Raw genomic sequence first — 26893 nt, 5'->3', positions numbered from 1 at the left:
ATTGGCAAGCAGTTAATTGGCTATTATCATTTTATCATTACTAGTTTTTCCGCAAATCATCCCGATTTCACTTCAGCTGAGATTAGAGGCGTCAAAGCTGCAAGGTACTTGAATAATTATTGTGTATGAGTGTCTTTAATTTCAGCTTTTCGTTTAGTTTTCTAGTTATTTGCTTACTAACATTGAGAACGTGTACACAACCTCAAATAATGTAGTGAAAAATGTAAAGAGGCCGTGGGAGCACGTGACTGACGTGACTAAATTATTATCTGTCAACGATATTTTCATCTTCTTCTTGCTTCACTCTCTCTAGCCAAATTAATCAAAGACGCACGTCCCTGCTGGCGGGTAGCGGAAGTATGCAGTCGAAATAAGTGCGACGACAATAAAGTACAACATTTCTTAGTGAATGCCTACATTCGCCTGTTCATCATTTGGCAACGCTGCGCTGGTGAATTCAAAGACAAGGGTTGAAATACAACCGATATTAAGGTTTCATTTCTTTCTCAGTGGCGGTGCCAGAGATCGCAGTGGCAGCCGCGTTAAAAATTGAAAATACGAAATTGATGTGAAAATTTTCAAAATTATTTTAGGTTTCTCTTGTTTGCAGTTGAGTTTGTGACTCCAAAGAATGTAGCTTTGTGAAAAAATATCAAATTTCTATTTTTTATCAGAATAGGTTTGTGACATTAGTATATTTGATACATTTTATGCTAGCCATACTTCTAGAATAGCTATTTAGGTAAAGAGTTACGAAAAGTTTAATTTTGTGTAACGAGAGCAAGTTACAAAAAATAAAATCCTATCGTGTTACATAAAAGATTTTTTAAATTTCGTTAAAATATTGTTTTCATTATTTTTTGACGATAAAGTATCGAATCTACAAATATTTTCACTAATCAAGGATGATACTCATCACATAGCTTGTCACTTTGGCGTCTTCTATACATTCAGATATATAGAGAAGATATAGAGTAATGACTGATTAGAGTTCTGAATGGAATTTTGTTCTTTTGTTGTGTGATTTCCGAATTTAAAAGTATGATAAAATCACTGAACCCAGACAAGAATTAGCGAATGATTTAAAAATATAGTTATAAAAGGCACATTCGATAATCATTTACAAAAAATAAAACATGTCATGATTGTTTACGAGAAGAGAGGCGTTTCGTTTTCGATAATTTCATAAATATATTTTTTATTTCATTCGGTGATTCTAAGCAAGGTTCAATCATTTTTCCTTACTTTTCAACTTGGAAATCACTCAACATAAGTACTAATTCTGATTCAACACTAGATACAGTAATTTTTTGTATTTTTTCACATTTCAAAATCATTCGAAACGAGTTGAATGAATTTATAGAAGATGTCAAATCGACAAGTTTTATGTGATAAACATAACTGATTAGTGAAAATGAACTGTGACTAATACTCAAAGAGTTTCATTGAAAACAATAAAATATAACGTAGAATGAGCGAAAAGTAAAATAAATCACATTTCTATGAAACATATATTTATTGAATTTCATTAGTTCGGACTTCCATTGCCTGATAGTATATAAAATGATTTGAAATCCCTGAAAAAACTAAAAAAGAAGAATTGAAAAATTAAAGAATAAAAATGAATAGCTGAAAACCAATGAAAACTCATTTAGACCCGATTTGAGACAAAATTATAAACAGATTTATAATGAAATATTGGACAGCTTTTTAATGCAAATCAAAATTAGATTTGAAGATTTACTTAAATTAAACTACTTTGATTTGTTGTTGTTTGAAAAATTTTCGTCCTATACCAAAGATTTTCCCCAAAAACTTTATAACGACTCAATAGTTCAGTATCCATTTTTCGATGTTATTCAACTGAAAAATGAATTAATCGTAATGAACAGCGACCCTCAAATGCTTCAAAATTGCAAGGCTCCTTCAGATTCATTAAATTTTATGTTTAAAAATGATTTGAGAGATTGCATGCTTGAGTTATATGAACTTATATCTATAATTGTGACAATTGCCATAACATCAGCGTCAGTTGAGAGAAACTTTTCAGCATTGAAAATAATTAAATCCTTCAGTAGAAATTCCATGACTCAAAATAGATTAAGTGATTTTCACTAGTTCGGACTTCCATTGTCTATTACATAAAATGATTTGAAATCCCTGAAACAAGTAAAAAAGAATAATTAAAAGAGAATAGCTGAAAATAACAATTATATTAAGCAACAATAAACCTGAAATGAAATGATAGTGAAATAACCTACAAGTAAAAATATAATAATTGAATAAATAAAAATCAAAGGAATGCATACATGTTGTCCAACAACGTATTCAGCCAGGCCAGCGTAGAAATACGAAACATATGGAAACCCATCATCAAACGAAAAATGGCCAACTCCCGCCAAAACGGTCATCTCTCACGGAATCAGTGAAGCGGAAAATAGAAAGCAGAGAAAGTGAAAGTATTTCAACGACCTATAAAATAGTCATCTCTCGGAGGAATCAGTCCAGTCATCACCCGAAGACGATTGTAGATACCAACAATCGAAACGTCGTGAACTAACGTGACTTGGAATCTCTACACTTTTTATTTTTATTTTTATTATTTTCTCTTTTCATTCCTTTAATTTTTATTTATTCAATTATTATATTTTTACTTGTAGGTTATTTCACTATCATTTCATTTCAGGTTTATTGTTGCTTAATATAATTGTTATTTTCAGCTATTCTCTTTTAATTATCCTTTTTTACTTGTTTCAGGGATTTCAAATCATTTTATGTAATAGACAATGGAAGTCCGAACTAGTGAAATTCATCAAGAAACATTGTCAATCACCTTCAAACAAAGATTAAGTGATATATCTCTCCTTTCAACTGAAAAAGAGTATATAAAAGAAGTTACAGGCAACCCCCGATTTTATGACGAAGTAATTGACTACTTCGCCAATTTAAAAAATAAAAGGATTCCACTTATATTTAAAGCAGAGTAGGTATATCAAAAAATCTGTATATATTATATACAGACTCTATATATATATACTATATAATGTATATAAAAATGCATATTTTATTTATTTAAGTTGAGCACTTAACCACAGATATTACAAAATATTAGAGTTATATCTTATTTATTACAGTTTGTAACATAAGCAAAGCATTTCATTTTTAGGTTTTTATTTTTATTTTGTGATTTGTTTTTTTTGAGTTTTTGTTCGTATTTTTCAAGAAAGAATGTTATGTTTGCTTTTAGTTTTTTTTTTCCTTCCTATCGGAAATTACAAAATATACCTTTTAATTCACCTTTCAAAATGCGGGACCCTCGCAGACTATATTGAACTTGAATGACCGTCGATTAAAAGTAGTTTGCGGGTGCCTGGTGAATTCACTTGAACCAAACCAGATTTAAACCTTCCTTCCTACCCCATTCTTCCTTTCCTTTCCTGGCAAGACACGACTCTCACCTCCCCATTGGTTCTTGCTGGACAATAAAATTTACTTTTAGACCTGTTTTTATAAGCATAATTAAGTACTTGTGCTTATAAAATATTTGTAGCAATTTTTAACAAAACTGTTATATTAGAAGAGAAAAGTATTATTTATTGACTGAGAAGAGTTCATTTATATTAAACTAGCGGACCCGGCGAACGTCGTTCCGCCTAAGAGTCAAAGAATGAGCAAATTTATGATTTTAAAATTGATACAAAATTAATAAGCATTGAGTTATCAAATTTTTTTATCATTATTATTATTATTAACCTTTATTGATGAAATATTATTTTTCAATATTTACAATCCTATTCCCGAAGAAGATAAAGTCAAAAACGCGAAAATCATAAAAATTGGTCCAGACGTTCTCAAGTTCTGTCATTATTATTATTATATCATATTTCAACACTCATTATCCCATTCTCAAAGAAAACAAATTCAAAAACACAAAAATCAAAAAAGTTGGTCAAGCTATTCTAGAGTTCATTTATTATTATTATCATTATTATTTTTATTGATGAAATATCATATTTTAGTACTTATTACTCTATATTATTCTATTCCCATTGAAGACAAACCAAATAAAATAAAATTCATAAAAATTGATTCTGCTGTTCTTGAGTTACTTTATTATTATTATTATTTTATTGATAAAATATCAATTTTCAATACTTATTATTTTATTCCCGACGAAGACAAATCCAAAAAGACAAAAATCATAAAAATTGGTCCAGCCGTTCGCGACTTCGCCATTATTATTATATCATATTTCAACACTCATTATCCCATTCCCGAAGAAAACAAATCCAAAAACACAAAAATCAAACGGGTTGGTCCAGCTACTCTAGAGTTCATTTATTATTATTATTATCATTATCGTTATTTTTATTGATAAAATATCATATTTAATACGTATTATTCTATATTATCCTATTCCCAATGAAGACAATCCAATTCATAAAAATTGATTCGGCTGTTCTTGAGTTATTCTATTATTATTATTATTTTATTGATGAAATATCATTTTTCAATACTCATTATTTTATTCTCGACGAAGACAAATCCAAAAAGACAAAAATCATAAAAATTGGTCCTGCCGTTCTCGAGTTCTTTTCTTTTTATTTCACATTTACTCACCTTTTAAACTTTCCCTGAACTTCCACAAAGAATTCAAAATCAAAATTAGCCAAATCGTTCCAGCCGTTTTCGAATTTTAGTGAGACCCACGAATAGCAATAAATTTTTATATAATACTAAACTAACACCACTTTCTATTATATATATATATATATATATATATATATATATAGATTCAACTAAGTAGATAATCAGCGAAACCATAGTTCACCATAAATAAATAATAAAATTCCTATTGACGTGAAAAATAAAAAATAGGTATATATATTTGAATAAATACATGAATAAAAAAAATAAATCAAATACAAAATGAAAATTAAAAATTATCTCCTCTGCGGGGAATCGAACCTCGGTCTCCCGCGTGACAGGCGGGGATACTGACCACTATACTACCGATGACCTCTAATTATTCTTAGCTACCTCTCCACCAATTTTCAGCCAAATTGGTTCATCCGTTCTTGAGTTATAAATAGTGTAACTAACACCACTTTCTTTTATATATATAGATAACTAAAAGACAACCCTTTTTCCTTGTTTTTTTAACCGGCCAGTTTTATACGTATACTTTTCGGCAATACACAATTTTTGTTTGCATTTATGCAAATATTACGTATTTTGCTTTAAATAGGTGCAGTACCCCAAAAAATGTTCGCGCCTCCAGCGGGCTTTTCTGTATGTATATAGTCATAAAGACTATATAGTCTTTATAGACTATATAGTCTTTATAGACTATATAGTCTTTATAGACTATATAGTCTTTATGACTATATAAACACACACAATGCACGAGCCGTCACTGGTACAGATCAATTACCCCAACATCAAACTGATATTATTTGCACTCGACGGGCGTTTCGCTAACAGCGATGTTGCCAAACCCTTCTCTGCACTAATATGGGTTCAGTTTTTATTAGATGGCAGCACTTGACGGGTGAAAATTCATTGAATAAGGAAAACACGTTTTTTAGATTAGTCAAACATTATTTCATATTTTATTTTGTAAAGAAGTTGACTATATTTAATCGTACAATTTCGCTATCTCAAAAATTTTGAAATTCGTCAAAGGAATAAAAAGTTAAAAACATGTTTGGAAAAATAAATGGAAAAAAATGAGTTGGCGACATTCTTCGTTACATTATCAATAACTTTCCCCTATACATATTTTTTATATAATATCTCATTTCTTCACAAAGTGTTTTCGCGATTTTCAATATGGCGATGCCACTCCATAGGCCTCTTAAACACTTTCAATGCGGAAAGCGCACATGTGCGGCTTAGTTAGGTATAGATATATACGGACGGCGCGCTTGAGCGAATTATATTTCTCGTTCACACAAAAGGGTTTTTAAAAACTTTTTATTTGAACAGAGTAACAAGTAATAACTATGAAATATAAGTACTGGCTATTACAAATCAATTGCACCTTTTTATATATAAATTATTGCCGACTTTGCAGGTATCAGCAAAATAATTGATGTCGTCTTCGGGTCATCGAACAATATCCTGCTGATGTAAGGGGTTATCGAACTGTAACTTCTCCATCCCCTGGGGAAGTCTTGTAAAATAACTTGAAGTATCAGGTTGATTTGATCCAATACGTTTCTGGTTTCCAGATAGTGATTGAAGTCAAAAACGAGTCTATTGAGATCGGTTTCAATTCTCTTGACTTCTATTGAGATGGTATCTTGATTATGTGTTAATAGAGAGATGGTTTCATTGTAGCTCATCATTATTATTGTGTTTAAACTGATGTGTTGGTTCACATGACTTATTATGTTCTTTTGGTTGTTTTCTAGGGAAGCAATAGCATTCTCATATTTCCTTGCATCTTATTGGTCCAAGTTTCCAGAAATTGCTTTGATCACACTTCCTAAGCCATCTATGAGTCCTCTTTTGGGTCTACTGAGAGGATAAAGAGTCTGTAGCTTTTCCTTGGCAATTTTCAGTTGGTACTTCAGTCCTTGATCGAAATTTTGCAAGTTGAAGAAATAAGGGTCACTTAGTCCGTTACGAATTGCTGTGGAGACGGCATCATATTGGGATTCTATAGCGAATATCTCTTCGTGGATGGGTTGAAGATCGTAGTAGTGGATGAAGTCGTGGGTACTAGTATTGATCTTTGCTTGTCCCATCTTGAGGGGAAGTACTCCTGGATTTGTCTTGAGGTTCTGGATTTCGATCTCCTGTCCTCTCGTCAGATGAAGGCTATAAAGGGACGAAGAATTTAGTTATCTTATTAGGCAAATGTCTTATATTTTTCTTATGGACGTTTGCATTTTCTGTCTCGACAGTTACTGTTTGGTCTTTTTGGATGGATTTTGGGAAGAAGGGTGGTAGCAGTTTGTTTCTTTTCACTGTTTTTCTTGTGTACACCTTGGTGCAGGGTTTGTAAGTAATAGGAGTTTCTCTTTTCTTGTTTCTCTTCTCTATGATATTTGTTTTCTGTTTCTGTAAATCTTCGTTGATTTTCCTATATATTTCCTTCGTTTTTTCCCTGTGTTGTTGGACGTAGTTGTTAATCAAGGCTCGTCTTATGTCGATATCGAATGGGTCTTGACTATTGAGATGTCCGTTCAGAATATCCATAGGTTTCTGTCTTGTTGCTGAATGGATAGAGTTGTTGTATCCTAGGATGACATAGAGCATCTGTTCTTTGATATCTCTTTTCTTATGCGTATCTCTCAATATTCTCAAGTGCTCGATCAATGTGGAATGGAATCTTTCGACTATCCCGTTTGACTGAGGGTTTTCTGGAGTGGTATAGTGAATGTTGACTTTATGTGTGTAAAGAAATTTTTGGATCAGTCCATTTTTGAATTCCGTTCCATTATCAGTGACGATCATATGTGGTATTCCATGATGGTTGATGAATACTAAGAGAGCATTGAGAGTGTTGATAGCATTACATCCCTCTATTGGATACGCCTGGCCATATTTTAAAAATGCATCCACAATCGTCAGGAATTTTTATCCACTAGCCTGAAAGGTATCCATATGTATTATTTCAAGAGGCTTTGTTGGGGGTAGGTGTCAGCATGAACTTTGGCTTCTTTGGTTTTCGATCATACTTGTTGATTTGACAAGTTTCGTATAAGTTGATAGCTTCTTCGATATCCTTTTTTATATTGGGCCAATAATACAATCTTTTGATCCGAGTTTCCGTTTCGGTGATTCCTCTATGGTTTGTTTTTCCTTCATGCTGCTGCTTGATTATTTCTTTTTGTCTAGCTGAGCAATTGACATCTTCCAAAAGGCGGTTGCATTTTATGAGATCGAAAGAGGAATTCTTGAATGTCTCTCTCAAGATTCTGCACATGCTGGGGTAGATTTCTTCATCTTCGGAAATCAAAGCGTATTTCTTTCCCGGGCTGATATATTCTTTGAAAAAGTTGAAAACATTTTCGTCCATATTGTCGTTTCCCAACTGAGCATGGTATCTTCTTTTATTCGGGAATATTTCTTCTATCACCGTTCTTGCTGGGTTATAGCTTACTCGTTTGAAGATGACTTGGTTATTGAAGACATTGAGAGGTTTCTCTGATATTGGTATTTCTAATATTGGACTTTCTCTGGCTGTATGGTTGGTGATGCCACTAGTATCTTCGTCTGGGGTAACTTCCGGGTTCAGGTTCACGCATTCCTTGTCTCCTTCGGTTGGGGGTTCATTCTGAATTTCTTGTTCTTGCGGTATGGTGTCCTTATCTTCAGGAAAATGGTGATGAAAGCAATCTTTAAACAGATCGTTGATGATGTCATCTGCAGACTCAGGAACTTCTGATGGAGGATGGTTGAATAGAGATGCCTTATCGTCGTCGTAGTTTGCTTCATGGAGCTCCTTTGTATGTATCTCTATTCTGGAGAGTGCATCGGCGTTGGTATTGCTTGTGCCTTTTTTGTAGACCACTTCGTAGTCATACTCTTCTAGCTTCAGGCGCCATCGGACCAGTTTTGAGTTTGGATCCTTCAAGGAGAAGAGCCACTGGAGGGGACGGTGATCTGACAGAATTTTGAATTTTCTGCCGAAAAGATACGGTCGGATATATTTGGTGGCCCAAACTATTGCTAGCATATCCTTCTCGGTGGAACTTGGTTCGGGAGAATAGTGGATAAACGTTTGAGAATGACGTGGATCTTCTAAGGACTCTTCCACTATCCTATCGACTGCGCCAATTATATTTCTCGTTCACACAAAAGGGTTTTTAAAAACTTTTTATTTGAACAGAGTAACAACTAATAACTATGAAATGTAAGTACGGGCTATTACAAATCAAATGCACCTATTTATATATAAATTATTGCCGACTTTGCAGATATCAGCAAAATAATTGATGTCGTCTTCGGGTCATCGAACAATATCCTGCTGATGTAAGGGGTTATCGAACTGTAACTAGCGTCATGAGTCCTGTAAATTATAAATTCGTAGAAAGTTCCGCACTTACGACTAGGTTATGACATTTTTCCCGCATATTTGGACATATATGAAGAAGATTCCTACAATATTCGTTTCTCAGATAAATAAACCTCTCGCTCCTAGGTGGCATCAGTTTGCTGGTAGTTTACAGAAGGCAGAAGGCATAATAATATCACTGTATCTAATACGTTTTATTTATTTGTGCACTGTGCTTATTTTTTGTGTTATTTCTTCGAAATGGATGAACTAAATGTACCAGGGCCCTCAGGGTATACACATAAACGTAGAAAAATTAGCGTTAAATATCATAAAAACCTTACCGTTGAGGAAATGATGGAATTTCTTTATAATTCAGATGTAGATCTTTCCGAAACTGAAGAAATGGTAGAAAATCATGAAACGGATGACTGTAAGTAGAAAATTCAGGAGTTCATTTATTTATGCACGATAAGTATATTTATTATATTAGCTGATGTTGAAGAAATTGCTGAGAGACCTCCAACCAGAACCTCTGTATTAGATGATGTGACTCCAGAAATACTCCCATCATCAGTGGATGCAGCAGTTATACCACCAGATGATGACGACAACCAGTGGTAGGACCTAATTGGAGAAATGAACGATTTTGAATTTACAGGAGAAAACAGATTGTTGATAGATCCGCCGCTTAGTGGACATCCATATGATTGGTTTAAAATGTTGATTACGGATGAGTTTTTGGAAGAGAAAATTTCACAATCCAATTTGTATGCTATTGATGTTCTGGCAACGGGTAGTGGAAAAAAACGTGCAAGAATCACAGAGTGGAAGGATCTAACACTTTCTGAATTTCGTATATTTTTGAGGTTAACTTTGCATATGGGTACGATACACATGAGTAGAATAAATGACTATTGGAAACGACACAGACTTTTCTCTAGCTGTTTTTCTAATTACATGAGTCGTGACCGCTATTCACTCATTCTGCATTGTTTACATTTTTGCCAAAACCCAGAGGCTGATGATCCACCGCCAGAAGATCGACTTTATAAGGTCAGACCCATATTAGATTATTTCAGGAACAGGATGAACAAAGTATATTATCCAGGCAAACACATGTCATTAGATGAATCAATGATCCTATGGAAAGGCCGCTTAATTTTTAGACAGTATGTTAAAAATAAACGTCATAAATACGGTCTGAAACTATACGTAATAGCAGAACCAAATGGAATCGTATTGAACTGTATATGTTGGCCAACTTGATGTACTTAGTGGCAAAGGTCACGTACAAAAGGTGGTAATGTACCTGATGCGCGACATGCTGAATCGCGGTCATTTCTTGTATATGGACAATTTTTACAACAGTTATAATTTAGCTGTTGCCTTACTAAACAAATGGACATTTTGTGCAGGTACTCTTCGTGCTGATAGAGCAGACTCACCTAAGTAAGTTATGGGGGCCAAATTGAAAACAGGTCAACATAAGGCCCAATTTTTGAATGGTGTAGTGATTGGGAAATGGCGAGATAAACGAGACGTTATATATCGTGGGGTCAATACTACAACTAGGTAACTACAATTCAGCTGTTTCGAGAAAAACGCAAATTAAAGTTTTATTAAGGTTTTAGAAGACTGTGGAGACTAAACTAAAAGTTATCTTACTACCATTTCTGGATTATATTTTATTAGAAGTATTTATGTCTCGTTTTGACCACAATTTTCTAAGAATTGACGAGAAAAATTCCTTGAAATATAATGTATCCTAAAAAAAAATCAGTTACCTAGTTTTAGCAATAAGGATATTTTTGATGTTGAGTTAGAAGTACTTACATTCCAAATGATCAATGTTGTTTTTAATAAATGATTTTTCATATCCAATTTAGGAAGCCTCCATAGCACAATGTTAAAGTCAAACTAAATAATTCAATCACATTCAACAAGCAGGGTAGTAAATGAATAGTTTATTTAGTATTAAGTATTAAGTTTTTATTGAAAATAATATTAATACTATTTTTTTACAAGCGAAAAATCAAAATCGATAAAATCTAACGATGTTATTTAGTTAAATTTACAAAGTTAACAATAAAAATTGAGCAAAAACAAAACAATAATAAAAAATTATAGATTTTCGTTGTCAGAATCGTCAAAATCGCATTCGGGCTCGCCGACATCTCCATCATGAGGCAGATCAAGATAAAATTGTTTGTACCTATCTCCGAGTGCTGGGGGCTTTAGTGTGAACAAAGAAACCAGATCCCTGTATTTCAAGGAGGTAATGGGGATTGGTTGATCATACCGCTGCTTTAGCTGCAAGAATGTGTGCTGACGGCTTCTTTTATTAAAGTCTAAGATTTTGAAGGGTTCATCAAAATTCTCCCTGAATTTCATCTTATACGGTTCGGATTTTTCGAAACGCATCCAGCTCATTTTTTGCCACCGCACTTCCTCTGAGTCTTCACCCTTCTTCCGGTTCGTAAGATTTTCCTTCATAAAAAGCTTGTAATCATTTATATTTTCGATAAGAAGATCGAACACTTGGTAGGGTTTGTCCCCTTTTCTTCTTGCGCTTCTTGCGATCTGCTTCAAGTCTTCCGGCCACGACGCTTTGCCCACTCTTTGCAGCTCGGTGGCTACAGCTGAATGCATAGAGTCACACTCCATCTGTGTATGGCCCGGGACTAGAAATTTCATGTCAATGACTGATATATTATCTAGCTCCTGCACAGCAATCATGAACATTGTTGCGATGAACTGATTAAGATTTTGCCCACCACATCTGTCACTGTAAAATACTACGTTTTTTACGTTACTAGGGAGGCCTTTTAAAAACAAGTGAACGCAACTTGCTATTTCACAGCTTCCTCTACCTCCTTGGGTCTGGTCCCACATGTAGCAGAAACCTTGCTGTGAGTTCAGTGTATATATCGTAAAATTGTACGTAGCGAGTCTTCGTTTATAAAATAGAGCATTGTTAGCTGGATCAGATGGTACGAGAAGAACTTGCTGCAAATCGAAATTAGCACATACAGATTCGCCATTTGAATTTTGTGCTTCTTCTTTGTCTTTCATTTTTTCGGTACGAGCTCTATCTTTCAGCTGTAAGTGCTTTGTATAGTCTTCCTTTAAGGTGTCTTTCTCGTTTGATGAAGCATTGGTGTAATGAGAGCAAACTCGGCACTGATCCTTTTTTGGATGATGGAATCCTAAATTGTAGCACTCGTTGAAAATTTTTCGATAAAAAGGTAAAGTTGCCTTAGGTTCATCATTTTCACTACAAACTTGAATATACATGTTGTACATTCGGTTAACGTTCAGACTCTGATCCAGGTAAAGGCGCTTGGTGGTTGCACGACAGTAATGAGACGGCATGACAGGAAAACTTTCGATGTGTGCTTTTACATTTTGAACAATGTCTGGTGGAGTTTGCTTCTTGATGTGTCTTCCTCTCTTATCTTCTTGGTTAGTATTTTCGGTGGTTCGCTTTTTCATCGCTATGTCTACAACACCTTTTTTAATGCCCAAGGTATTGAGGAACATTGTCTTGCACACTTTAACTTTTTTTCCCTGGCTGGGAAGATAAAATGTGACAGTAAAATTCCGTTTTGAATTATCGGCTGTTATGCGCTTTTTAGTCAATTTTTCAGTATTGGCATGAATAAAATCCCTCTGCCTGCTATATTCACCTAATGCATAATAGGCTGAAAAAATCCTATTTCGCTCCTCTTCCGAAATTTTTGAGTTGCATTGGCTCCTGCAATTTTGGCACGGGGGTTTCATTTGGATCGCAGGTATAACTTTCTTCCGTGAAGAGACATACGATTCGCCCCTAGCCCTCTTTTCCTTGCTTAAAGTCCTTGCCCATTTGCTTGGACATCTAAACCGTTTTCGTGGTTCCACCGTCGGCTCTGGAAACACCTCCATTCCGTCGAGACGTCCAGTGCTGTTCTTCTTTTTTCGGATCCGATGTGTATGGACGTAGTCAGTGTCACTTTCAGAGGTTTCGTCTGCAGACATTTCCTCTGGGCAAAATTCGGAGTGTTCTGATGAGAACAAAGGCTCTTCATCAACTTCCTCATCTGTATCATAATTGAAGTTAAGAGTGTCGAGTTTCTCACCTGGTCTCCTAGTGTTGGTTTAAATTCCCCACTTCTTCTGGTTGTGCCGCTAGTAACGAGAAATATAAAATTAGAATAGTTGATTGTAAGCCACTCCATAAGTAAAGTGTTTGATGAATGGTTACTCACAAGTCTCTCCAGTAAAGTCATTTGCTCTGTGAGCTTCAGGTATAGCGTGATGTCGAGAGGATGGACTACATGGTCTAGCTTCTGATTTCAATCTGCAGTCGTTACCTACATCAATATAAATGAATGTAAATTATGAAATTATGATATATTTTCCTAATGTAATTTTAAACCGGTACGGGGACCCTTGCAAAAGTTACATGAATATACTATCGAACAGAACTATTAGAAACATTAGAAAAAAAAAATGTTAAATTCTTGCATGACGAAAACTCGAATGAAAAAATGTATAGAACGTAAATTGAAGGAAAAAAAATTAAACTGTGAATCGAATCCGATTTGAAATCAAATATAAAACAAAATACTTAGAGGTACTTCAACCCGGCACCTGCCTCACGCATTTTCTGATATAACTAAGCGAGCGGTGATCAGATATCAACAAAAGTCAAAAGGTCTCAACTGAAAATCAAACTTTTCTAAGGTGTGGGAAGAAAACAAAAGTTTCAATTACATTATTGAATTGTAACAACATTACAATTAAATTTTAATACGGCGTCCTTGATTGCTTTCCGTGCTTACTGTGCCGCCAAAGATCACATCAAAGGAATTGCCGCCATTAACCCGGTAGAATTCATTGCTCGGCATAACCTACTGGCCGCGCTGTATGACTATTCCGATAATTTTAATGTCGGCATTCTATTTCATTGCTCTGTAAGTTCTAGTTTAAAAATACTTTTTGATATTGATAAAAGGAGTTGGTATCCTCAATTACCTAAGTAAGTTATTTAGCCGGTAACGGTATTTTAATGAATTGATTAATAAAATTATACTTACTAATGTTGATGTCGCATAATTGCAATATACGTCTTGTTCTTGAATACATCTTGGAGTTTTAGAAGAATAAAGCACTCAATATCACACACTGTTTACATCCAACCTTACCAAGACAACTAGAGCCACCTGTTGATTTTAAACATGAAGCCCCAGACTTGTAGTGCTACAACTAGACATGTTGAGTTGCCTAATTGTTGCTTCAATCTTGCAGTTCTGCTAAGTTGAACAACTAGATAAGTGAACTTATCTAGTTGTAGATTGAACTTTTTTTCTGATCATCAACTTATCTAGTTTTGAAAACTCTAAATAACTCCTGTAAAATGTCTACAACAGATATCTAGTTGTAGTATGGTGTGGGCCTCACGTAATGGAATTTATATGTGCACTTATCCAGATTTCGCCAAATTTGTAGTTACCTAGTTGTAGTTCTCACCCCACGATATATTTCGAGTGAATATAAATGTGAAATGGTTGAGGTTGAAAATAGAAGAAAACAGTTGAAACAGAAAACTTTGCCGATAGTAAAATATAAAAAGTTTATGATGGGGGTGGATCGTCAAGATCCAGTGTTGCGAAAAACTTTAAGGTGGTACAAAAAACTGGGTCTTCACGTCATTCACCTCCTACTGGTAAATGCTTACTTACTATTTAGAAAATATGCTAATATACCAAATTTATCATTCTATGATTTTCGACTAGCAGTAATTGAAAAATTATTGCCAGAAAAATTAGTTGAACCTACCCCAGAAGTTTCACAACATTTACCATCTAAAATAGGCATAACGAATGAAAAAGGAAAAACTCTTAGAAAAAAGTGTCGAATGTGTCGTCGAAAAAACATTCGAAAAGACACAATTTATCATTGTTTGATATGTCCACAAAAACCAGGGTTATGTCTTGAGCCATGTTTTCAAGAATTCCATAGTTGAGCGTACCGTGAATTGTTTTTGTGTTTTTTCTTGTGCTTTATTTTGTTAGATATCTCATTTTTCCGTTTTTCGTCCAAAAATAAATTTACTTTTAAACTTCAAAAAATTACAAAACAGCACTTCAAAATGCTAGACGCACAAGTGCGCTTACCGCATATTATCAGAAAATGTTCGAAATATGCGGAGAGCGCTCATGTGCGCTTTACAAAAAAAATATGAGCAAACACTAAACAAGGTTTGATTACGATCAAGACATCATTATGTAACATATAAGGAACTTTTTTGATGAGATTGGGATCAAATATTAATTCCGCACTGTACGGTACTATATTTATTACTATCGCAGTGAAAGTGTTAAGAAAAAGTTTACAATCACTTCTTATCCTAACCTGATAATATTTGTGATTTTAGGTCCGAAAGATATTCTTATGGCGATTCAGCTATTGGATATGTTCAAGTAAATAGGGAAGCAAACATATGTGTAGCTCATTACTCCCGAACATAATGTGAAACAGAAGTGTTACTCTGTAACAGCAGTATGTGATGAAGCTGAACAGAGAATTGTCCCTGCAGAATGTGAAGATTGCGCAGCACATTTAGGTACATATAATTGATTGGTAAAGTATTATTTAGAGGGCACGAATGAGTTTTAACACAAGTTGCAACTTACATATTTTGTTTCATAAAAATAAGAGTCTGATTCCAAAATGTGATCATGTTTTATCCAGAAAATATAATTATTATATATATTTTTAATTTTCAGGTGGATTTAAGCATGCAATAGCTTTTATAGCTTGGCTGCACAGGCGTAGCGAAGACCCTCCCTCTACTAGTATCGACTGTTACTGGAAGAAGTCCAAATTATCCACGATAGGCACAACCCTAAAGTATATAAGAGCTACAGAGTTAGGTAGTAGTTCAAAAGCCAAACCTGCTACATCTGCCAATACTCGAAGCCTTCTGCCAACTCTAATAAACCATAGCAAAAGCATCGGTCACATGGAAAGTCAACTCATGAAATACTACAAGGAAAAAAGCAGAGTAGAAAAATTATCCATTCATCATTTAGTAAATACACTACCAAATAAACCGGCTAACGCCATAGAGTTCATCAACTATTGCAGGAGTATGATGGACACATCATCTTGCAATGAAGCTAATCTAGCTACAATTGATCAGAATGACTGTTTGTTGTGGCGTGAGCTACGGAATGCTAGGATTACTGCTTCGAAGATGCATGAAGAAGCACATTGCAAAGTTTTCGAAGGCACTTTATGTGAAAGTATAATGGGAGCAATTAAATTAAAGGACACAGAGGCGATGAAAAGAGGGCGTTTGCTAGAGAAAAAAGTATTGAAAGAAGTCGAAAAAAAAATGAAACTGAAAATTAATGGGTGTGGTTTGATCTTAAACCCTAATTATCTCGTATTTGGTGCATCTCCTGATGATGAGAGTATTGATAACAGTATTGAAATCAAATGTCCATCATCTGAGAAAGCCATGAGTAGGTAAATATGTTTTAAAAGATGTTATATCCTCAAAATATATGGCTCAGGTCCAAATGCAGATGTATTTTTCAAATAAAAAAAGGGCTTTTCTGTGTTTCACATCATGATTTTGAAATATCAAAGGAAGTAGACATATTTTCTCAACCTGTTTATTACACGCTCTACATGAATTCTTAATGCTGCTATTCTTTTGGACTGCTTCACCTCATGTTTTGTACTTGCTGTAGACTTGAACACCTTTGCTTCTATATTGTTTTGTCGTTGGCTTCATTGTGTTAACTTGAACAGCTTTGTCACAAGCAAGGCTTTTATTTTCTGTTGAGAAAACATCGTGTGAACATGAACTAGGACCAGCTTCACAATAATTTATTTCTCTGGTGATTGTTTTATCTGTTGTATCCACAGGGCCTACACATGAATTAGTTTCTTCCATAACTTCTCTGGGAGCAGCTTCTGATAGTCTCTTGAAGCAACCAAGTCTTTGTCTTTTGAGAACAGCCTCTCTCACAGGTTTTGGCCCATTCACTTTCTGACACTGAAATTTGTGGGACACAATACCTTTACGTAGACGTAATGTAACAGGTACCACTTGTTGTTTATTCATTATTTGGTACTGAATGAAGTTCTCTGTATCCTTTTCAGAATAACAGCAGTCAGAAAGGTTTTATATTCGAGGAGTAAATATGTTTATTAGTGTTTTAGACTATGACACTAAATATAAATATACCTATGTAAATATAAAAATACTTACATCAAAGTGATCTATCTACACAATAAGCAGCTCGTTGCAGATAGTTTCGGTTTCTTAAATTCGTCCCTTTTTATAGCTTTACACCACTTTAATCGAATGTTTGCATTCCTCGGCACAAGAAAAAATACTTTTTGAGGAGCAGTTTTTGTTGTATTGTTGCACTTTGAAACTATGCAGTACTTATAAACTGATTTTCCACTACTTTCCATCTTTAATTTATTGAAATTATCAAGTAATACAATATAGAATCAACTATGTTCACTTCTCTGTGCTTTGGATCGCTTTGTTGACATGTACTTTGACATGTCACATATTCTCGCCAAATGGTCGACCGTTTGAATTGTCAATATTTGGTATACAATTTTATAAATTATTTTTCTGACTAATTATTCATGTTTTTGGCATCTATCTCATGTTTCCAGTTGTAATATACTGAACTCAATAATTTGATGGAACTCAGAATATTCACAACTAATATTAATATAAATATTCGTTCTGGAATAATAAAACTAGATGTTTCACTTTTCATATTCTATTTTCCACTGACTGGAATGTCAATATAAAAAATATATACAAAAAAAGTAGTTTAACATTCCCGTAAAAACAATATATCACCGCTCGATGTACATACAGAGTGTATCTATAATGAATATCTTACATCTCCTCCCTTAAAAAAAAATAAAAAGTTGTATTTCATTATTATTAAAAAAAAAATTATTGATAAGTTAATCTATCTGGAGGTTTAATAATTCGTCTTGGTCTACTGCTAACTAAATTGTCACTATTTAAAGAAACAGTTGGTTGTCCGTCATTTGAACTATGTTCCTCATTTTTAATATTTTCTGTTATTGAAGACGAACGAAAATGAAATTTTTTTATTTGGTTTAAATGACGTCTCCACTGTACATTACCTAAATCTGGCACTCGTACTACATATATTGTTTTGCCAATTTTCTTTACAATTTCCGCTTTTATCCACTCTCTCGAGTTTTGTTTTCGGTAATCCCGCACTGTCACTTCTTCCCCGGGTTCGAACACCAAAAATCTCTTACCATTATGATACATTTTTTGATTATATTGTGCCACTGACACTCGATTTCTTATCTCTGTTTGATCTTTCGGTAACAAGATATCAAAACGAGTTCGCAAATCACGACCTAATAACATTTTCGCCGGACTCTCTTGGGTAGTGCAATGCGAAGTTGTTCGATAATCGAATAAAAAATTGTTCAATGCCAAGTTAATGCAAATATTCCTATTTTTGCCGAAAGCATTTCTCAGTGCATTTTTCACTGTTTTGACGGCATTTTCCGCCGCTCCGTTAGAGGAAGGGTGGAAAGGAGGACTCGTGGTATGCGTAATTTGATTTTTCGACAGAAAATTTTTAAATTCTACCGAACAAAAAGTAGTACCATTATCAGTTACTATTTGGTTAGGAAGTCCAAAACGGGCAAAACAAGATCTTAATATTTCAATTGTCAATTTCGAAGTAATCGAAATCATAGGAAAAACTTCGATCCATTTACTAAAAGCATCTAAAATGATTAAGAATTGTTTACCAAGAAAAGGTCCCATAAAATCTAGGTGGATCCTAGACCAAGGTTTGTTAGGAAATGGCCAATGGTGTAATTTTGCTTTATCGGGAGATTTTTTATTTATTAAGCAACTTTCGCAAGATTTACAAATTTCTTCAATTTTGTGATCCAGGCCAGGCCACCAAAAATATGAACGAGCGAGGCTCTTCATTTTAATGATGCCCATATGAGATAAATGAAGACTTCTTAAAACATCTGCCTGTAAACTTGCTGGAATGATTACACGATTATTCCACAACAAACAATTTGATTCAATGCTTAAGTCGTTTCGAATTTTGTAATAACTTCGCAAACGTTCATCTGAATTTTGCCAAATCCCACCTACTCTGATTTTTTTAATAACTAAAGATAAAATTTCATCCTTGGCCGTGGCTTCTGAAACTATCTTAAAGTCAATTTGAAAATGTTCATTCCCCAAAAAATATGTCACGTAATTTAACTCTACCTCCTCAACAGAGGATTCTTCTATGCTTTGAGGAAGTCTTGATAAAACATCCGCCTTGTTTTCCTCGAACTGAACTACTTCTATATTATATTGATAAGCCGATAATAAAAGTGCCCACCTGCGCAGTCTATTGGCTGCAAACTGGGGTATACTTTTATTTGGATGTAAAATATATGACAATGGCTTGTTGTCTATAACTAAGGTAAAAAATCTTCCCCATAGGAAATTATGGAATTTACATAATCCAAAAATTATCGCTAATGCTTCTTTTTCTAAGGTACAATATTTTTTTTCCCTTTCTAATAATGTTCTTGAAGCATACGCGATGACTTTTTCAACACCATCAGACATTACATGTGTTATCAATGCTCCCACCCCATAGTCACTTGCATCCGTAATAAGGCGCAAGGGTAGTTCCTGTTGATAATGTACCAAAACTGATGCCGAAGACAAAATATTTTTTACTTTTATGAATGCAGATTCACAGTCCTCCGACCACTCCCATTTTGTTCTTTCTTTTAAGAGATTATATAATGGATGCAACAATGTTGACAAAACTTCTGACAAAGCTGCCATAATAGTTTATCAAACCTAAGAAAGATCTTAATGTGGTTAGGTCGGTAGGCCTAGGCGCATTCTGAATAGCAAAAATTTTTGTTTCAGATGTATGTAAACCTTCTTGATCAATATCATAGCCCAAATAGGTAATTTTTGGTTTAAAAAACTGACATTTGCCTAAAGCAAGTTTTAATCCTGCTTCTTGGAGTCTGGATAATACTAATTCTAAATGAAATAAATGTTCATGTCTGTCTTTTCCAGTAACTAAAATATCGTCCAAAAAACAAACTACACCACTAAGACCTTGCAGAAGTGTTTCTAGAATTTTCTGGAATTTTGCCGGAAGACTCGCTATTCCAAAAGGAGCACGGTTGTACCGGAACAATCCTTTATGAGTAGAAATTGTCATGATTTCCCTGGATTTTTCATCCAAACTAACTTGTTGGTATGCATTAGAGAGATCAAGTTTAGTGAAATGCACACCACCTTGTAACTGAACAAATAAATCGTCTATTTTGGGTAACGGGTAAGAATCGACCTCAATAAACGGATTAACAGTGACTTTAAAGTCTCCACAGAGACGCACAGAACCGTCTTTTTTCAAAACAGGAACAATGGGTGTTCCCCATTACGAAAAATCAATCGGTTGTATAACACCCAAGCTCAATAAGCGTTCTAGTTCTTTCTCCACTTTTTCTCGCATTGCAAATGGCAATGGTCGTGCTCTGAAAAATTTAGGAGGTGTAGATTCCGATTTCAATCTGATTGAAATTCTGCCTTTTTTAAAATTACCCAGTCCCGGTGAAAATAAATTATTATATTTATTCAATAAAAAATTTAAATCTTTGGGGAGGTCTACTCCTTCTAAATTATAAACTGATAGATCAAACAGATTAAAGAAATCGCGCCCCAGTAAAGGTGGACCCCCATTTTTTATTATGAAAAAATTCAAAGTGGCAAATTTTTCCTTATATGTAATATCACATGTTATGAAACCTAAAGGAAATATTTTCTGACCATTATACAGACTAAATACTTTTTCTGTATTTTGAATGGATTTGCCGATGAAATTTTGTTGATAAAATGTTTCAGATATTACGCTATAACTAGCACCTGTATCTAAATTAAAAGTAAATTTTTTATTATCTATGAATAAATCAACCAGTACTTGATCAGTTTTACCATCGACATTAAATAAAGAAAATTCTTCTGATTCTAAAAAATTATTCCCGGCCGATGATTTGTTTAAAGATTTTTTATTTGGACACAATGGGGCTAGATGGCAATAATGGCAATAGCAATCTCTAAAAAAACACTTATCTGATACATGATTTCGACGGCCGCAAACAGTACATTTGGAAAGTTTACTCCCTCCTGCTGCTTGAACTTTTTTTCTTCCTACGCTGGAACTGTTGACCTCACCTGTTTGTGGCCCAGCTGACTTAGACGTGGAAGGGCGAGCATGCGCGGAATTTTTCGTTGCCTTGAAATAAATTTCCGGTTCCTTCTTTACAGCACTAAAGCAAGATGGCTTACTAGCACTTTTTGAACAAGCAATTTCCACTACCGATGAAAATGACACCGTAGCTTTTTCTTCAAACAACCTATCTTTCACATGTCCGTTTTCGTAACCTATTACAAAACGGTTCACTAACGCGTTTTCAATTTCCACAGCACCTCCGAACTCACATTTGGACACTAAACTTCGCAAACGGGCTGCCCATTCTCTTGGGGTTTCGTTTGTAATTTTCCTTGACTCGAAAAATTTTTCTCGAAAAGAAAACACCGATGCTACTGACTGAAAATGTCCATCCATCATTTTTAATATTTCCGCATAGGACTTTTTTTCGGGCTCCATAGGAATGCACATATCATACAATAACTTATAAGCCTCTTCATTTAAAAGACTCAAAAGTATGGCACGTTTACGATCCTCTTCAATGATCGAATTTGCCGTAAAATAGTTTTGCAAACGTTTTTTATAAATCGACCAGTCCGACACTGAAGGTAAAAACTCCTGAATGTGACCGGTATACTGCATTATTTTATCTGCCATACCACCGACAGAATTCACCACTAATTTCCTTGTCGCCACTGTAATATACTGAACTAAATAATTTGATGGAACTCAGAATATTCACAACTAATATTAATATAAATATTCGTTCTGGAATAATAAAACTAGATGTTTCACTTTTCATATTCTATTTTCCACTGACTGGAATGTCAATATAAAAAATATATACAAAAAAAGTAGTATAACATTCCCGTAAAAACAATATACCACCGCTCGATGTACATACAGAGTGTATCTATAATGAATATCTTACACCAGTATTTGTATGCATTATATAATCGATTAGAACAATTAGAAAAAAATATGCATGTGACCTATTTTTATTTGTATTTTATTTCACTATTATTTCATTTCAGGTTTTTTACCTAATATAATTGTTTTTTTCGGCTAATAATTTTCATTCTTCTTCTTTAATTTAAATTTTCCTTTTTTAGTTATTTCAGGGATTTCAAATCATGTTATGTAATATCAGACAATGGAAGTCGGAACTAATGAAATTCATCATGAAACATTGTCAGTCACCTTCAAACCATTCCATAGATTTATATGATATATATTATAATTTCTATATATGGACCATTCGAAATGTTTATTAACGTTACAAGGCTGATATGTAGCAAATAACAGATGAGGTTGAATACTATAATCCTCGACTGCGCCTCTGATTATAACAACAACAACCAAATCCGTTATTTGCGTATCGGCCGTGTGTTGTTCAAGACTTTTCGTAAACCCACTGAAAGATTTAATTTTGATTTTGACGAAAGAACAAACCACGTACATTTGCTTTGAAAGTTTATGACAACATTAACATTTGACATCTGTATATCGAAAACCCACTCACACAGGACAGTATCTGAAATCCATCCACCATCAATCGACTAAGAGATGAATCATCAAGACTCTACTAGACCGTGCCTTCGGGCTCTGTAATACAAAGGAAGGTCTCGAAAGGGAACTAGGCATCATCAAAAACGACCTTCAACGGAATGGTTACTCCGGAGTGATGGTAGAACAGGCTTCAGCTAGAAGACAACAAGAGCTCCACAAGGAAGAGAAGCCTCCACAACCAGTACTTGTACTTCCCTACATCAGAGGATTATCGGAAAGGATACGAAGGATTGGGTCAATGTATAACATCAGAACCTGCTTCAGATCTGGGAACACTATACATAGCAGCCTCACGAAAACCAGGTCACCAAACGGGGACTACGATTCCAAGAATTGCATTTACCGGATACCCTGCGAGTGCGGAGAATCATACATCGGTGAAACTAAGAGGTCATTGAAAGTTCGCATTGCTGAGCACAAGAAACACACACAGCGAGGAGAAACCAGCAAATCCGGAATAGCAGAGCATGTTTGCACTCATCAACATAATATCAAGTGGGCTCAAGCTGAAATCATCCACAAAGAGGAACACTGATTCAGCAAAAAATTCAAAGAAGCCAACAACGCATTTAGTCAAGCTAGCGTAGAGATACGTAACATATAGAAACCTTTAATCAAGCGAAAAACGACCAATTCCCGCCAAACGGTCATCTCCCGCTAAAAACCAATGAAGCGGAGAGAGAGAGAGAAGCGGGGATAGGTGAAGCACTCGAATGGCCTATAAATAGTCGGATCTCGAAGGAATAAGTCCAGTTATCACCCTAAAACGATTGTGGATACTAACAATCGAAACATGACATAACTTGGTTTGAAATCTTTTGATTGTTATGTTTCATTTTTTGTTAATAATAATTTTTAATTTTCAGCTTTTATTAATATTTCAATTTTTATTTTTTGGTTGTTGTTTGGTTTTATGTTATTTCTTTGTAATTTCAGTTTTTTTGTTTAAATAAAATTGTTATTTTCGGTTAATCTTTAATATTTTTTCAGTAATTTCAAATCAATTTATATTATATTAGACAATGGAAGTCCGAACTGATGAAATATACCACGGAACATTGTCAACCACCTTCAAACAGAGATTTTGTTGTAATTGCCCAGGATTCTTATACCTAAGGGGGATTACGAAATGTCAAATATATCGGCCGCCACGTTCATGACGTCAATGAAGAAAAATACTCTTATTTCCTATTTGATACATTCATAATCTTGCCTCTCAAAATAATGGTGGAGGAACTAGATTAGAAGCAGTAATTCTATTAAAATTTTCAACGTTCTCATATTCTTCTTTGAAATGTATTCACAAAAACTGTTTACTTTTAACATTAAATGCAATGAAAATAACTTGCGTATCGCTGATATTCTTCTTGTTCAATTATACAGATTTTTTGGGTGTAATTTGAACATTCAATATTAGAATAATGATAATAATAACAATAAAACTGAAAATAATAATGACAAGAAACATTTATTTCCATGCATTTCCTTTCATTATAAATACATTGAGATCAAGCGTAACTAGATGGCAAAAAGAGAGTACTCAAAAAAGTTCCAGAGAACTTGTCCATGACTATTTATAGCGGTTCACGTTTTGAAAAAGCTTTCTTAATTCTAGTTATGACACATCACAGAGTTTGAGAAAAACACTAATGTAATCACATACATGATGTTAATATGACCAATATAAAAATAATTTTAAAAAATTTCAGAACTGCTGCCTCATTAATAGTTGGTCTTCGTCGACAAGGCGGAGGACATCATGAACTTCTGCTTATAAAATGGCCTAATTAGAACAACAGAAAAAATTCCATTCAATCTGCCTTTTTCATAAAATCACTACAAAAAATCCCTCTTACCTTCATAGGAGAATCAAGTATCGAATAGGCATATATAACTCAAATAATAAGCACAAAGGCTTATTGACATCACCCCTGTTCAAAATGGATTCATTCAGACGGCCATTCAGTTACCAAATTCATGACCTTCATAACCAGATATATCAGAGTAACAAAAGTACTTCAAGATGTTCAGAACCAATTACAAAAAATATTATCCGACTTTTTTCATTTCGCAACATAATCTCGTTTCAAATCTAATACACTCCTCCCAGCGATGTAACTCGTTCAAATAGTACTCTGCGTTTTTCTCTGCAAAATAATTGTTCATGAAGGTGGTTCCCTCTTCATTTGACGAAAACCTCTGTCCCTCCGAGCGCAATTTCTAAATGAAAGACTCATAACTTGGGGCTAGATTTGGATGATCAAGTAGTTCAAACCGTAATTCGTAGATTTTCGCCACCGTCTCACACCGCTGAGGTGTGAGACGGTGCGTTGTCTTGGTGAGACAGGTTTTTCTTCAACTGCAAATGTGGCCGTTTTTCCGCAATTTTTGCCTTCAGCTTATCATATAATGATGCGTAGTTTTCTTTTTTAGGAGTATAATATAACCGATATTACCGATATATATATAATATAACCGATATACGGTTTCATCTATTATTATTGAATATACCGACCGTTTTCAGTGTAATAAATGCTCATTTCTGATTCATTTATTTTCTGAAATTATTTTGGCAGCGGCTGTCACTAGACGCAAATTTCTCCGCATCAAATTTTGAATATCAAGGCAGGTCCGAAAAAGCTGTAGGGTTCGTGCCGATCGCACGAGGGCCGGTCGTTTTGAAACCTAACTACACACGTGTACCTTTTTGAGATTGTTTTTCTTCTGAGATCCACTCTGGAATGAGGCAGGAGGCTGATACTTAAGGCTAAAGGCCATTCAACTACCTTGAAATGATGCGGGACTTGCCCATTTGTGAGTCATTGAAAAACAACAAACTTCAGATTAGACTTATATTACAAAACCAATAAAAAGAATAAACGGGTATGTTCATAGACCATAACAATGAACTGTATTAAAATATCAACGTGAAACTCCAACAAAACAATAAGCAAAAATGTTCGAAAGGTAAGATCAAAATTTTATAACAAAGCACGTCTCAAATAGCTGATTGTCAAACAAGAATTATCTCTTTATCAACTTGTGAAATGTTATATATTCTCTTATAAGGTATAATTCCCACTTATATGACAACTTAAATTACTCTATTCGAGTTTTTGCGGAAATTCTAAAATGATTATTTGAAATTACCTGGCCGCCATACTATTTTTTAGTTTCAAATCCATGTGTTCTAATTGCTGTTATTAACACATATGAAAGAAGTGTAGTGTGATTTATTGACCTTCCCAAAACGCAACAACAGTAAAACAATTATTACCAAATTAAAATGACATCTTCTGTCTCTTAACCGACATGGGGGTTCGCAACTGACTTTTCAACTGACTTTCGCAACTTCTTTATCGTAAATTACTTTCGCGACCGGCTTTCCGATACTCTCTTCCGCAACTGTCTCCTAATTAACTTTCACAACTCTCTTTCGCCAAGGACTCTTTTCGAAACTTCTCTATCGTAAAATCCCCTTTGACTTAATCCCTTTAACTACTGACTTTCGCAACCGTTTCGCGACCCTCTTCTGCACCTGTCATATCGACCGACTAATTCCCAAATCTGAAAAACTGTTTCTAACACTCCTACCTTGTACCGTTCCCTGACTGGTCTAATCTCTGCTTAATATTCCCGAATTTTTCCACAACCCTTCCTACTCAAGACCTATATGTCTTCTTTTCATCGAAGTCATTGGTCAGTTTTTATTTTAAATAAATTTTCGAGCCCACCTATTGAGATATGGCCGAACTTCCTGTCCACGAAGCTGAAATGCAAACTCATAGCTTGCATTTTTGCGTTCCCAGTATTATAACTTATCAACAGGATACGTTTTTTTAGTCTACTTTGAACGAAACACAACCATTCATGATGCCGCCAAAGATCACAACCATAAATTAAATTCAACGCTTACTCTGTTGGACAAATATCGATATCGAAATACCGGGTGACCGACCCCGATCTTTATGAATAAAATGTTAACTATCGCAATGGCAGTTATTACAGAAGATAATCGAATGAAATATCTCCGGAACTGTCCCAGAAAATA

The 26893-nt window shown here is 34.5% G+C and overlaps 1 protein-coding gene across 2 annotated transcripts; it reads left to right on the top strand.

Annotated features, from left to right (window-relative positions):
- Nucleotides 1-24212, top strand: LOC111506535 (uncharacterized). 2 transcript variants are annotated; one of them, XM_074171606.1, is made up of 3 exons: nt 1-104; nt 15781-16525; nt 23833-24212. In XM_074171606.1, the coding sequence occupies exons 2-3, from the start codon at nt 16017-16019 to the stop codon at nt 23879-23881; spliced, it is 558 nt and encodes a 185-aa protein (XP_074027707.1). In that variant the 5' UTR covers nt 1-104; nt 15781-16016; the 3' UTR covers nt 23882-24212. The 2 variants fall into 2 exon arrangements, with proteins under 2 accessions (XP_074027707.1, XP_074027706.1); XM_074171605.1 differs by lacking the exon at nt 1-104 and adding an exon at nt 15108-15617.
- Nucleotides 24213-26893: the final 2681 nt, after the last annotated feature.

This window comes from Leptinotarsa decemlineata, unplaced genomic scaffold (assembly GCF_025532065.1).
Source record: "Leptinotarsa decemlineata unplaced genomic scaffold, Ldec_3_MD MMD2_tig00000026_RagTag_RagTag, whole genome shotgun sequence".
In the NCBI taxonomy this organism is placed as follows: domain Eukaryota; kingdom Metazoa; phylum Arthropoda; class Insecta; order Coleoptera; family Chrysomelidae; genus Leptinotarsa; species Leptinotarsa decemlineata.
This window is presented reverse-complemented; position numbering and strand designations above follow the sequence as displayed.

Excerpts from the sequence above, each read along its gene's own strand:
- LOC111506535 (XM_074171606.1), top strand. The coding sequence starts at position 16,017 with ATGGAAAGTCAACTCATGAAATACTACAAGGAAAAAAGCAGAGTAGAA. Across the intron at positions 16,526-23,832 it reads TCTGAGAAAGCCATGAGTAG|TAATTTCAAATCAATTTATA; the intron begins GTAAATATGTTT and ends ATATTTTTTCAG.